Raw genomic sequence first — 15583 nt, forward strand, 5'->3', positions numbered from 1 at the left:
TTATATGCCAAATCACCACAAGCCTTAACTGGGGTTGTTTCATCATCTAACATGTATGAAAGATCTTCTTCATTTTGAGGGACATCATTCCACAGCTCTTCCGAAATTTCTGCTCAAACCAACACATTTTCCTCAGGCATCGGGTAGGTAGAAGTTACTTAAGTTACGGTGGGACTTACCAAAATCGGCCGTCTTTCCGAGACTAATATTCTTCCCATGCCAATCCCACGGCTCCCTAGCACCACTAAGAATAAGGGCAGACAAGTAAATGCCATTGTTGTGAACTTGTGATGCAACATTGGCAAAGATTAACCAACAGACCAAAAAGTAAACAAGCGATGGAATACACAAAAGAAGCCCCCCCATTCAAGAACCAAGTAAAAGCACATTCCACAATGCATAAGATTAACTCAGTCCCCAAACAATGTTTCTACACATCATAATTAGTACCATAGACAATGGAAGATTGAAAATCATGGTAAACTGAAGCAATTACCACCAAACAAAAAGTTAAAAACAGAACCATTAGATATACATTAGAAATCATAGCCAGTACTTAAGCAGTTTTTCTTCCATCTATTGATTATATCAGCCAAGGAATAACAGAATAAGCAGAAAAGAGAAAAGGGGCAAAAAGAAAAAAAAAACATCAACAGGGAAAAAGAGTAAAAAAAGTTGACCCACCAATCTAATCAAACAAGGCAACATCTCAAATCCTACATTCTTTATCCATAACCCAAAAAACTCAAACAATCTCTATAACAAATCAAAACCACACACCAGAAAAGAAAAAAAAAACTCAATCAACCGAAATAAATCAGATTCCAGCACCTGATTCCAGCAATCAAAACAAAATGTACCTTGCAACACCAACATAAACCCCCCCAAATCATACAATGTGACGAACCAAGGTTCAAATTCTTACTGGAAGAGAGATGCCCATATTTAGTGTTAGAGCGTGTCTCAGAAAGAAAATTACCTCCGAAAATAGATAAACATAAATGAAAAAAAAAATAAAAATAAAAACAACCCCCCCTTCCGTCCAAAAAGAAAATCACCCAGAACTAAATTCATAAAAAAAAAAACATAAGAAAAAAGAAAAACCAAAACCCACTTAAAATCCATTAGCCATACCAATCACAACCAAAGAAAAAAAAATTAAGAAACAAAGAGAGAAAGATTTACGGGTCATTGTTGTAATCCATCTGAGCAGAGCACAGCAAGGGTGAACCAAACTCTCCAATCACTCACTGATCAGAGAGGCTCTATTTTTATTTTCTATTTTCTTTTTTCTTTCTCAGAACACAAAAGTAACCGTTAAAGAAGAGATCGGTGTTGTGGCGTGGTGTGCCTATAAACTGAAGCACACAAGTCAGTCCACTCTGCCTCTCTCTCTCTCTCAATATATATATCTCTGTTTGAGATGGGTGCTATGCTGCATATAACAATATTTATATTTATTATAAATAAAGAAAGAAATAAAAGAAATTATATAAAATATAATTTTATCAAAAACCAAGCCAAATACCAAAAGCATCGCCTACCCTTTCTCCGTTTCCTATATATCCTCGCTATCTAATGTCCAGCTTTTCTATTTTCCTGGTTTTTCTTTATTATTGTTTGTTATTTATTTTATTTAACGCCCTTTTTTCAGCATTAATTAATTCATTAAAAAGCGCAAAAGGAAAAAAGAAAAAAGAAAAAAGGGAGAAATGGTTAGACTTATGTTATGGAGTCGTTATGGAGTTATTAACATGCTCCGAATATTATTGGGTCGTGTTTTGGTTCAATCACGTTAATAATGAGAATTATTATAAAAAATTATGGAAAAAAATTAAAAATGTTTATAATTTATATATTATATATAAATTTCTTACTTTTCTTTACAAATATATTTTTTTTACTATCTAAATTACTATAATAACAAAATCCGTATCGTGCTTTAAATATTGCAAAGTATTTATAATACACCGGTTTACCTAGAAATCCGCCGGATCATGGGTTCATGTTGATCAATTTGACCGTTTGAGTCACTATTTGATTAAAAAAATGGTTACACTGAATTATATTGATTCCATAATATTTTGGGGAATTACTCTTTCCACTCTTTTTGCTAATACAGTCCCCCCTTTGCTTGGGTTTATTCAAAAATACCCCTGGCAAATCCACTCTCCATCTGTCACTCGTCTCTCCATGACCTGCGTTGTGTTGCATTCATCTTTCAAGGCTTCAAGGTCTAATTTTGGATTGAATGAACTTGGTTGTTGGGGGTTATTCTCAATTTCACTCTCGTATGTTTGTTGGCACTTGGAACCTACCATGACATCATCATCATGATGTTTGAGCTCGGTGCCTATTCAATTCTGGATAGGTTTGGAGCCTTGATGTACAAAAGGACTTATTTTGTTGTTGTTGGCTTTGCTGCATTTCAAATGCATGAAGTGGTCTACGACAATTCGTTGTGTATTATATGCACATATATATATATTACCTTTAAACAATACAACATAATCATATTTTTATTACGTAAAAGGAAGGGTAAAAAAATACATAACAAAAACATAATTCCTTTATATATTTTGTAAAAAAAATACACAGAATCATGTTTCCTTTGTATAATTTTTTACATCACTTTTAATTAATTTTAATTACAAGTTGTCATTTTTAAAACAATAAAATTAGTAGTGATATAATTTACTATTTCTAATAGTAATTAGTATCTTTTTTAATTAAAATCAAATTAGTTGGATAGAAGTTGCCATTATAAACATAATCGAATTAATTACTATATGAATTACTTTTATTAACAGTAATAAAATAAATTATTATATTTATTTGCATTATAATTAATTTGATTACACTTAAATAGAGAAGAAAATAGTGAGAGAACAAGGAAAATGGTGGGATGATGGAGAAGTGTCAATAGCAATTTTGGTAGTGTTAATAGTAATATCTAATCCTAATAGGACCAATTTGACAAGTTGAAGTGGATTTTGATATCTTTGACTAATATTTAAAAATTGTCCTCCCTCATTAATCATTTACTAATTATAATTAAAACTTATATTTTTCATTAATTTAATTTTTATATAATAATTTGTTTTTAAGGAATTATATGATAAATTTTTAAAACTAATTCGATTGGAAAATGCATATATTTTAATATTAAATATCTAGTGCATTAAAAAAATGAATATCTAGTTATTTATTAAGAATTTAATGGTTATGTCACGTGTAAAATAATTTTATATTATGGTTTAATCACAAATTTTTAGATATATAATTTTTAAAGTAATTATTATACAAATTAATAAACTTATTATATACTATAGAATGTGATTCAATTATTTCATATAACATTTTTTTCTAATATATTAATTAGAATATACAATTTTTTTAAAAAAATTATCTTTTAATCATCTCAAATTTCCTTATTCTCTCTTTTTTATGCTTATTTCTGTATTTGTTGGTCTTAACTACATATAAAAAAACTACATATTTCTATTAATCTATCTCCATCTTTCAATTGAATTTGAATATTTTCCATTTTTCTCTCCTTCGAATGTGCAATCCATACAGAGCAATTAGCAAAACAACATTATCTTTTATCATCTCAAGTTATCCTTCTTTTATCTTTATCTCTATATTTCATCTTCTTAACTATAATTTTTTGTGTGTGTGGAACTACATTATTTTTTCAATTTATCATCTTTTATATCTATCCTTAAATTTAATTTAAATAAAAAATTATTAAAAAAACATGATAGCGGAATTTAAGTTATTCCTTATAAATCTAAAATATAATTTAGATATTTGAATACATATTTTTATTAGTTTGTTTTACCATTTTTTCTAAGTAGTAAAAAATATTTATTTTATATAATTGTAGTTTACAATGAATAAATATTTTTCAACATATAAATTATATTGTAGATTTATGATAAATAATTTATAATATGATATAAGATTTTTTTTTTACTTTTCATAATTTATTTTAAGAAAATATGGAAATTAAATTTAGAAATAAATAAAGATATAGATTAGATCATATTCAGCAACACATTTCAGTTAACTTCTTGTATTAGCTAAAAAAAATTCATTTAATTGTTTGGTAAACAAACATTTTATAATAACTTCTTAGTAGTGTTTATCATTTTTTGAAATGTTTCTTGAAGTAATATTTTTTAAAATATTAACTTCTAGCTTATAGCTTTTTATATTTTCTTTCACTTTTATCTTTAGTATATTTATTCATATTCCTTGTTATTTTTTAAAATAAATGATGATTTTATTATTTTGCTGTCATTTTACACTTTTAAGCTATTTTAGCTCCTAATTTTATCAAACGTTTTTAATTTAATAAGCTAAATTCTTAATTTCCTATGAGTTTTTCGGTCAGTTTTATCGAACATAGCCTAAAAGAAAAAATAGATTTAAGATAAAAGAAAATATTTAAATATATTTTTAGTCCTCTAAATATGGGGTCTATTTTTTTTTATTCCCTCAAATTTAAAGTTGCATCTTTTAAATCCTGAAATGATTATTTTAGTCCTTAATTTATAAACGTTAATGGGATGAAAGGTGTGGTATACCCTTTTGCAATGAGTGGCAATTTCAGTTAGTAAATCGCCGAAAATTTTAAAACTCGACAATTAAAATGAGGGTGTTGCTAGGTGTGTTGGACAAGTGGCCTCATATATCTTAAGAAGGAGGGGTTGAATTAAGATATCATAATCTTTTCTTAATCAAAAAATTCTATTTTGATTCTATCCCAACAACCCAAGATTCCTTTTAAAAATGAACTCCTAAATAATAATGAAAATTAATCTTGCTAAATAGAAACAATAAGCAATAAACAATAAAGGAGTTTAAGGGAAGAGAAAATGCAAACTCAGATTTATACTGGTTCGACCACACCCTTGTGCCTACGTCCAGTCCCCAAGCAACCCGCTTGAGAGTTCCACTATCTTGCAAAATCCCTTTACAAGTTTTGAACCACACAAGGACAACCCTTCCTTTGTGTTCAGATTTCTTTACAACAAGAGACCCTCGGTCTCTTAATCCCTTTTGAGAAATAGAATGAAGAGAAGAAGAAATCTCTCTTAAAAGAGATAGATTGAACAATTGAGCACTCAAATAATTCCTTATTGAATTGCAAGTGTATTGGCCAAGGAATTCTTAAGAGGATAAGATGATTTTGCTTTTTGAGAGGATAAGACCTTTTGTTCTGAAAAACTCTAAGCAAATTCGTGTTCCAAGTCACATATAAATAGACCTCTGATGGTCATGTAAAAACCATTTGAACAGATGTGACCCTTGGAAATAATTTTCTGAAAATCTCCTCTGGTATTTGATTACAAGACTTGTGTAATCGATTACAGGCTTTAAAATTTGAATCAAAACGTTCAGTAACTGCTGGTAATCGATTACCTTCCATGTGTAATCGATTACACAGTGTAAAATTTGAATTCAAATTTCTAATAACTGTTATAAATCATTTTGGCCACTGGTAATCGATTACTAGAGAGTAAATCTTTTGAAAAAGACATTTTAGCTTAAATTTCTTAGCCAAACCTTTTGTTGTTTCAATTTGGAATTCCCTTCCTAAAACACTAGAGATCTTCTTGATGTTGTATCTTGTATTCTTGGATTTTTGTCTTGAATTAAACTTGAGAAGCGCATTTTCATAAGGCATCAAAACATCATGATCATATGGCATCGTCAAAACATCAAAGGCAAAGTCTTTGCTTCTACAATCACCCTGTTTTTTATGATGGCAATTTAATTCCTAAAATCAAGATACAAGCAATGTATATGCAAGATATAATGTTGCGTTCACTCATTTCATACTCCCCCTATGTTTTGGAATTGATGATTACTTAATCACCACTTAATAACTTAATCACTTGATTTCTAAGCTTCTATACCACCCCATTTCTCTCCCCCTTTGGCAACATCAAAAAGCCAAAGTGCGTGGCAATCAACACAAGATGATATAACTAAAGTTCACATAATCAATCAGAAGTCACAACCAAATATAATCCAATCATCCATAAGTTAAAACCAAATATAATCCAAGCATAAATAAGTCAAAACCAAATATAATCCAAGCATAAAAGACTAAGTGCCAATTATCGAAAGATAACGAAAGTTCAGAAAATGATAATGTAAAAAGCATAGCCAAATACACGGCTTATAATAAAAGATAATAATATTCTAAAAACTAAGACGGTGGTGGAAGGTCGAAGCACCGACGAAGATAAGTCACATCCTCTTCAAGCTGGGTGATGCGGGTATCCATGCCTTCAAAGCGACCATCCAAGGAATCGAATCGTTCACCAACATAGGTGCAAAGGCCCCGTAACTCTGAAAGAACTTCAGTCATAAGGGCTGAGGAATCATCTCACTAAGGAGGAGGAGAGGGAGTACGCTCTTCTTGTGGAGGTAGTGCGTCCTTCTTCAGCCATTGACCATTACGATCCTTACGACAACCAAATGAAGTGACTGCACTAGCACCTATAGCAAAGGATCGCTTGATTTGAACAAAAGGTTCATCATCAAGAGGAATTTGAAAATGACGGAGAAAAAGGGTGACCAATTGAGGATATGGAAGAGGTGCATTGGCCCGTAATGCCTTATGCATTCGGTACCTAACCAAGTGAGCCCAGTCGATCTGACGACCGGTAAGGAAAGCCCACATCAAAATCAAGTCCTCCTCAGAGGCTTGAGCCAAATTAGAAGAACGAGGAAGCAGAATTCTAATGATAATATAGTGCATGATGTGACAATCAAAGGTTAATGATCCAGCCAGCAATCTATCGTTCATTTCAGCCTGGTCATTACAAACCATACGGTGAGCATCATGACTAGAATAGTCGAATTTCCAGTCATCAACAATGGTGCCCTCAAACGTTGCACCTTGACTGGGTAATTTAGTCAATGAAAAGAACAGAGATTGATCAATGATCATAGAAATACCATGCACCTCAGAAGAAATAATACCATCCTGAATTTTTAAATTGTTGTAAAAGACTTTAATAAGTTCAGGATAGTAAGGCAATTTTAAGGACATAAAATCAACCAATCCAGAGTTTTGAAATACTTGATAACAGTCAAATGTCTCATCATTAAAGAAATCTGTGTCTAGGTACTTAGGGTCTAGAATGATCCTAGAAGAAAATTGAGAATTGTACCGTAGACGTTGATCATCTAAAGAAAATAGAGTAGATGATCGTGGAGATGATAAGGAAGGATGAATTGGTGTTGTGGGTGCTTCAGATGGTCCATGGCGGCGATGGCCAGTAGCAGTGGTGGTGGAGGACGTTCCCTTTCCCTTCTTCGACGATTCTGCCATTTGATGGAGTTTTAGCGAATTTCAATCGATGGAGTTGAAAGAGGAGTGAGAATGATGAAGATTGGGCTTTGTGGGACGTGATTTGGTTAAGAATTGAGGGAGATATGAGGGTTTGAAGATTAGGGAAGAAGAGACATGTCGAGAGGGGTTTGGCTGCGCAGCGTGACTGGTTTACGTGAGTATTTATAGAAGATGACATTATGTAATCGATTACAGGCTGCTGTAATTGATTACAGGCTATCTATTCTTGTGTAATCGATTACATGTGATGGTAATCGATTACCAGAACAATATCTAGGTTGTTTCATCAAAGAATATCTATTTTTGTGCTAAAAATATCTATCTATATCAATTATCAATACTAATACTTATTTATTTCAATCAAACAAGTATTAATCACACAATCAACACACACCAATCAAACATAATCAACATCATAGAATAAAAAATAAATCAATCATGAAATATTAATATTTCCATCAACCAATCAATCCTTAGTTATCCAAATCACTAATATCTAAGAGACCTAATTCTCTTCTAATGGCAAAGAATGTTTCTTTGAGGAGAGGTTTTGTGAAAATATCAGCAAGCTGATTCTTTGTATCAACAAACTCTAACACACAATCTCCCTTCAAAACATGATCTCTTAGGAAATGATGCCTAATTTCTATATGTTTGGTTCTAGAATGTTGAACTGGATTTTTGGATAGATTGATTGCACTGGTATTGTCACACCTAATTGGAATATGATCAAGAAAGATTCCATAGTTAGATAGTTGTTGCTTCATCCATAAAATTTGGGCACAACAGCTGCCAACAGAAATATATTCCACTTCAGTAGTAGATAAAGCAACACTATTTTGTTTCTTACTATGCCATGATACAAGAGCAGATTCAATAAATTGACATGTCCCACTTGTGCTCTTTCTATCAGTTTTGGATCCGGAAAAGTCAGAATCAGAGTATCCTATTAAGTTACATGTTGAGTTTTTAGGATACCATAATCCTAAATTGATTGTTCCTACTAGGTATCTTATGATCCTTTTTACTGCACTCAAATGTGATTGTTTGGGGTTGGATTGGAACCAAGCACACATGCATACACTAAACATGATATATGGTCTACTAGCAGATAAATAGAGAAGAGATCCAATCATACCTCGATATTCTTTCATGTCTATAGACTGACTGGATTCATCTTTATCTAAATAACAACCAGTACTCATAGGTGTAGCCATGTGCCTTGCACTTTCCATATCAAATCTTTTGATCAATTCTTTGCAGTATTTAGCTTGGTTGACAAATATACCTTCTTTAGTTTGCTTGATTTGTAACCCCAGGAAGTAATTTAGTTCTCCCATCATTGACATCTCAAATTTGCTTTGCATATCAAGAGAGAACTCCTTGCACAATGAATCATTAGTGGATCCAAAGATTATATCATCAACATATATTTGAACCAACAGAATAGCATTATACTTTCTCTTTATGAATAGTGTGGTATCCACTTTTCCTCTAGAAAAATCTTTCTCTAAAAGAAATTTTCTTAGACGTTCATACCATGCCCTAGGGGCTTGTTTCAAATCATATAAAGCCTTTTTCAATCTATAAACATGATTTGGCTTATCTGACATTTCAAAACCTGGGGGTTGTTCAACATATACTTCTTCTTGAATTAAGCCATTTAGAAAAGCACTTTTAACATCCATTTGATAAACCTTAAAATTCATTATGGATGCATAAGCTAAGAGCATTCTAATGGCTTCTAATCTTGCAACTGGAGCATATGTTTCTTCATAATCTATACCTTCTTCTTGATTGTGTCCTTTTGCAACTAATCTAGCCTTATTCCTAATGATTATGCCATGTTCATCTAACTTATTCCTAAATACCCATTTTGTTCCTATGATGGGGTAGTTTTCAGGTTTTTCTACTAGTTCCCACACATTGTTTCTTTCAAACTGATTTAGTTCTTCTTGCATAGCAACTATCCAATGATCATCTATTATGGCTTCATTTATATTTTTAGGTTCAACCATAGACACAAAAGCCATATTATTGCATAAATCTTTAAGAGAATGTCTAGTTGTTACCCCTTTTGAGATATCACCAATAATGTTGTCAAGGGGATGATCTCTTGAAGCTTTCCATTCTCTTGGAAGTTCATAATTTGATATGGCTTCTTCTGGAGGATCTTCATTGCTTCCTTTCCCTTTTCCTTTAGAATCTTGTCCATAAATATGCATTTTTTCTAAAGATTCTGCAATATCATCTAGAATTTCCTTTCTTGGAGGAATAACATTAGACTCATCAAAGGAATCATGAATAGATTCTTCAATAGTCATAGTTCTCTTATTATATATTCTATAAGCTTTACTATGCAAGGAATAACCAAGGAAAATTCCTTCATCTAACTTAGCATCAAACTTTCCTAAGTTTTCTTTTCCATTGTTTAATACAAAGCATTTGCAACCAAAAACATGAAGGTGTGAAATGTAGGTTTTCTACCATGAAACAATTCATATGGAGTTTTCTTTAAAATGGGTCTTATTAAAGCCCTATTCATGATATAGCATGCAATATTAACGGCTTCAGCCCAAAATTTTTTTGAAAGAGGAGTGTCATTTAATAAGGTTCTAGCAATTTCTTCCAAAGATCTATTTTTCCTTTCAACAACTCCATTTTGTTGAGGGGTTCTAGGTGCAGAAAAGTTATGTTCAATGCCATGTTTATCACAAAATAATTCAAATTCTTTATTTTCAAATTCACCCCCATGATCACTCCTAATAGATATAATTTTCAGATTTTTCTTGTTTTGAATCATTTTTGCAAGTTTCCTAAATGTTTGAAATGCATCATTCTTATGAGTGATAAATAGTGTCCAAGTGTATCTAGAATAGTCATCAACTATAACAAGGGCATAATAACTTCCTCCAAGACTCATAATTCTAGAAGGGCCAAACAAATCCATGTGTAGTAATTGTAAAGGTTGAGTAGTTGAAACAATGTTTTTGGATTTGAATGAAACTCTAGTTTGTTTTCCTTTTTGACATGCATCACATAGTCTATCTTTTTCAAATTTTAGTTTTGGCAAACCAACAACTAAATCTTTTGAAATCAATTTATTTTAATGTTCCATGTTTATGTGAGCAATACGTTTATGCCATAGCCATGGATCATCATCTTTGCTAAGAAAACATTTATTATTATCTAGTTTTTGGCTTAAATCTATCATATAAACATTGTTAACTCTATACCCTATATGCTTTATATTTGTATCATGTTTATGTTCAATAAGACATTTTTGAGACTCAAATGATACTAGATAGCCCTTATCACATAATTGATTAACACTAAGCAAGTTGTGCTTAAGGCCTTCAACAAGTAGAACATTTTCAATGGAGTTTGAAGAATTCATACCTATTTTTCCAACTCCAAGAATTCTACCTTTGTTGTTATCACCATAAGTAACATGCCCACTTTTCTTGGGAGAGATATGTGTGAACTTTGATGAATCTCCCGTCATATGCTTTGAACAATCGTTATCTATGTACCATTTCTTCTTCAAAGATACCTACATAATCAAGTTTGTGACTTAGGTACCCAAACTTTATTGGGTCCTTGTGTGTTAGTATTGAACTAAAGATCCTTTTGGGACCCATATCATTTTGATATTGTTGCAATTTTTCTTAAAATAACATGTAGATGTGCCATGCCCTTTTCTTCCACAATAAAAACATGTAATAAAAAGGAGAATTGTATTTTTGTGAGAAAGAAAAGAAACTTTTGTAAAACTTTTGTTGTTTTTCTGGTTTGTATCCAATTCTTGCTTTATCAAAAATACATCTTTGATTTCCTAATCATCTAGGTTATTCTTGCCAATAGAAAATTTTGCAAGTGAGTTTTTCAAATTTTTAATTTCTTCTACATATTTGCTACAACATTTACATGAATTTACTTTTTCATTAGTCATAGTAAAAACATGAACTTTATCACTAGACTTATAGATTGAAACTTCAGTTTTAAGAATATCTATTTCTTTGTTTAATTTTAAAATTTCTTTCTCTAAATCTGAAATTGTTTTCTTAGATGAAGAGACAAGTTTTGCTAGTTTAATTGATTCACTATGTAATTCGGCAAATGCATCTTGTAACTCATCAAAAGAAATAGATTTGTTAGAAGATGTTACCTCTTCGTCGCTTTCATAATTTTTGCCCATTAGACATAGATTAACCATTTCTTTTTCAGAATCATCAGACGATTCTAAGTCGTTATCATCCCATGTGATATAGGCCTTCTTTGCCTTCTTATCTCCAATAGTCTTCTTTTCAGACTTCTCAATCTTTTTCTTAAAGACTGGACAATCAGCCCTAAGATGTTCAGGTTGATTGCACTCAAAGCATTTTGGGATTTGAGATGACTCTTCAGTCCTTCTTTTAGGTTTGAAGTTTTGTCTTCTTTGATTTCCTCTCATTCTAATAAATTTGTTGAATCTTTTGACATAGAGGCTAAGATCTTCATCTTCATCTAAGTCAATTGAATCTTCTATGTCACTTTCCTTTTGGATTGAAGATGAGGCTTTAAGAGCAATTCCCTTCTTCTTCTTATCATTTTCTTCATGTTATTTAGTCTTTGCAACTCCATCTCATGTTCCTGTAATTTTACAAATAGAGTAGCAAGAGACATAATAGACAAATCTCTAGATTCTGTGATGGCTATTACCTTTGGTTGTCATTCTCTACTTAAACATCTTAACACTTTATTTATGAGATCCTCGTTTTGAAAAGTTCTTCCTAATGATGCAAGATGATTAACTATATGTGTGAATCTTTTCTGCATATCTTGTATACTTTCATTTGTCTTCATCCTAAATAATTCATACTCATGAGTTAAAGTATTTATCCTAGATCTTTTGACATCAGTTGTTCCCTCATGTGTAACTTGTAGAGTGTCCCACATGATCTGTCCAGAGCTTCTGGTACATCTTCTGGAGCATGATCTGTACACTTGTCCATCATCTTAACTTCAGGTATAGAGAACCCTTTAGTTCTAGATATTAAAGACTAACTTAATGCATGATTCTACTACCATCACTTTAATTTTAAGAAGGAAGATAATTAATTTGGAACTAAAATAAAATCAGAGTTTAGAGGTAATCCATAAATCTTCTCTCTTGACTACACCCTCTTCAAATAACTTCTTTAATGTTAAACCAATCTACAACAGAGAGAATGAATCATAAACATTGGACATTTGGACCAAGACAATGTCACAAAAATTAAGGCATCATGTGAGAAATCACATGATAGATGTGTAAACATTATAGCAAATCACATATTGAAACTGAAAACATTATCAAATATTGCAAATAAGCAAATATTTTTGTTACATCCTTATTTGTAATGATGTTGATCGATAATAATACTTATGAAGTTGTGTAAAGATCTCTTAGGTGCAAGGTTTATGATTTATTCCACTATTGGTAGATGTATTAAAACTCTAATCAATACAACAACAATGTGAATTGGAGTATAGAATAACCTGCTAGGCTACTTAGTATTACATATATGTTAACTCTATAGCCTTTGTGTGGTTTAGTGATGGAATTTGTGGTAGACATTTGTAGATCATGATTAAGACTAGAAGATTAGGTCGTGCGTTAGGTAGGGTTGTTGCCAGAGGTCTGGGGAGAGGAGGGGATGGTGATAATACTGACGGTGCTCCCCAGTGCTGAAGGCCGACCGCATCGGCACATAAGCGACGGGTACTAGTCATTGTTGACGATGATATGCCTGTGGTACCTGCGGGCTCTCCTGCAAACTCACCTGCAGTACTAGAGGCAGAGGCTGCTGTAGTTGGGGATGAGCCCATGGTAGATGCTGCCGCACAGGACATCGGTGCAGAGACTGACACACAAGATGTTAGACAAGTGGCCTCAGATATCTTAAGAAGGGGGGTTGAATTAAGATATTACAAACTATTTCCCCAATTAAAATTCTATTTCACTTTCTATTCAAGTTACAAATTCCCTTAACAATGAACTCTTAAATAATGATTCAAATAGAACAATATGAATATAAATATAAAACAATAATAAATAAAAGAGTTTAAGGGAAGAGAAAGTGCAAACTCGGATTTATACTGGTTCGGCCACACCCTTGTGCCTACGTCCAGTCCACAAGCAACCCGCTTGAGAGTTCCACTATCTTGTAAAATCCTTTTACAAGTTCTGAACACACAAGGACAATCCTTCCTTTGTGTTCAGAATTCTTTTACAACAAGAGACCCTCCGTCTCTTAATCCCTTAGAGAGTTAGAAAGAAGAGAAGAATGAATCTCTCTTGAAAGAGATAGATTTTACAATCTGAGCACTCAAATGATTCCTTATTGAATTGCAAGTGTATTGGCCAAGGAATTCTTATGAGGATAAAATGTTTTTGCTCTTTGAGAGAATAAACACTTGTTGTTCTGAAAAACTCTGAGCAAATTCGTGTTTCAAGTCACATATATATAGACCTTTGGTGGTCATGTAAAAATCATTTGAGAAGATGTGACTCTTAGAAATAACTTTATGAAAATATTCTCTGGTAATCGATTACAGTATTTGTGTAATCGATTACAGCTTTTTAAATTTGAATTAGAACGTTTATTAATTGCTGGTAATTGATTACCAATATGGTGTAATCGATTACACAGTCTAAAATTTGAATTCAAATATTTAGTAGCTGTTGTAAATCATTTTTGGCCACTGGTAATCAATTACATCATCTGGTAATCGATTACCAGAGAGTAAATCTATTGAAAAACACTTTTTAACTTAAATTACTTGGCCAAACCTTTTGCTATATCAATTAGGAATTCCCTTCCTAAAATTACTAGTGATCATCTTGATGTGGTGGCTTGTATTCTTGAATCATTGTCTTGAATTTAAACTTGAAAAGCGCATTTGCATCATTTGCATCAAATCATCATGATCATCATCAAAACATCAAAGTCATTTGCTTCTACAATCTCCCCCTTTTTGATGATGACAATATAAGTCCTAAAATCAAGATACAAGCAAGCAATGTATATGTATAAAATTGGCGTTCACTCCCCCTATGTTTTGGAATTGATGATCACTTGATTTCTAAGCTTTTTCTAAGCTTCTTTACACCCCATTTTTCTCCCCCTTTGACAACATCAAAAGGTCAAAGTACGTGGGAATCAAAACAGATATAATAATGAAGTGGATAAAGATCAATTATAAATTATAATTCATAACCAACCAAAATCATAACTAAGACTTAACCAAAATAGAATCCAATCAGTGCAAAAATCAAAAACACATAGTATCAAAGCATAAAAGTCTAAAATCCAAATACTAAAAGATAAATAAGGTACTGAAAATAATAATCTAAATAGCATAGCCAAAATACACGGCTTATAAAAAACAGAATTATAAACTAAATTCTAAGAAGGTGGAGGTGGTGGTGGAAGATCGAAACTCTGACAAATGTAACCCACATCTTCTTCAAGCTGTGTGAGGCGAATATCCATTCCGGCAAAACGAGTATCCAGTGAGTCGAAACGTTCACCAACATAAGAACGAAGACCCCGTAACTCAGAAAGAACTTCAGTCATGAGGGCTGAATCATCTCACTGAGGAGGAAGAGAAGGAGTACGCTCATCTTGAGGAGGGAGTGCGTCTTTCTTCAGCCATTGACCATTCCGATCCTTACGGTATCCAAAGGAAGTCATTGCACCAGCACCAATTGCAAAGGAACGCTTGACTTGAACAAATGGTTCATCATCAAGCGGAATTTGAAAATGACGCAGAAACAAAGTTATCAATTGAGGGTAAGGGAGAGGTGCATTGGCCTGTAATGCCATATGCATTCGGTACCGAACCAAGTGAGCCCAGTCGATCTGATGACCAGTAAGGAAAGCCCACATCAGAATCAAATCCTCCTCAGAGGCTTGTGCCAAATTTGAAGACCGGGGAAGCAAAATTCTAACAATTATATAGTGCATGATGCGATTATCAAATGTCAATGACCCGACCAGCAATCTACCGGTCATTTCAGCCTGGTCATTGCAGACCATACGACGAGCATCATGACTAGAATAATCAAATTTCGAGTCATCAACAATGGTGCCCTCAAAAGGTGCACCTTGACTGGGTAAATGAGTTAAAGAAAAGAACAATGATTGAGCAGCCCCGCTGACTAACTTGCCCGTCAGAAGAAAT

At 32.5% G+C, this 15583-nt stretch overlaps 2 protein-coding genes across 2 annotated transcripts in view; one reads left to right on the forward strand and one right to left on the reverse strand.

The window, feature by feature from the left end:
• LOC100813418 (protein XRI1) overlaps nt 1-1439 on the reverse strand; it is a 4570-nt gene extending 3131 nt beyond the window's left edge. The window contains exons 1-3 of the mRNA XM_041013903.1: nt 1186-1439; nt 180-244; nt 9-109 (exon numbers count right to left, since the gene is read on the reverse strand). Of these exons, the coding sequence (XP_040869837.1) occupies nt 9-109; nt 180-244; nt 1186-1205 (186 nt within the window). The 5' untranslated portion in view covers nt 1206-1439. The remainder of the gene's footprint in view (nt 1-8; nt 110-179; nt 245-1185) is intronic.
• Nucleotides 1440-13142: 11703 nt separating this feature from the next.
• Nucleotides 13143-15583, forward strand: part of LOC102667379 (protein MAIN-LIKE 2-like) — an 11572-nt gene continuing 9131 nt past the window's right edge. The window contains exon 1 of the mRNA XM_041013904.1: nt 13143-13274. Within this exon, the coding sequence (XP_040869838.1) occupies nt 13143-13274 (132 nt within the window). The remainder of the gene's footprint in view (nt 13275-15583) is intronic.

Source organism: Glycine max, chromosome 3 (genome assembly GCF_000004515.6).
Source record: "Glycine max cultivar Williams 82 chromosome 3, Glycine_max_v4.0, whole genome shotgun sequence".
In the NCBI taxonomy this organism is placed as follows: domain Eukaryota; kingdom Viridiplantae; phylum Streptophyta; class Magnoliopsida; order Fabales; family Fabaceae; genus Glycine; species Glycine max.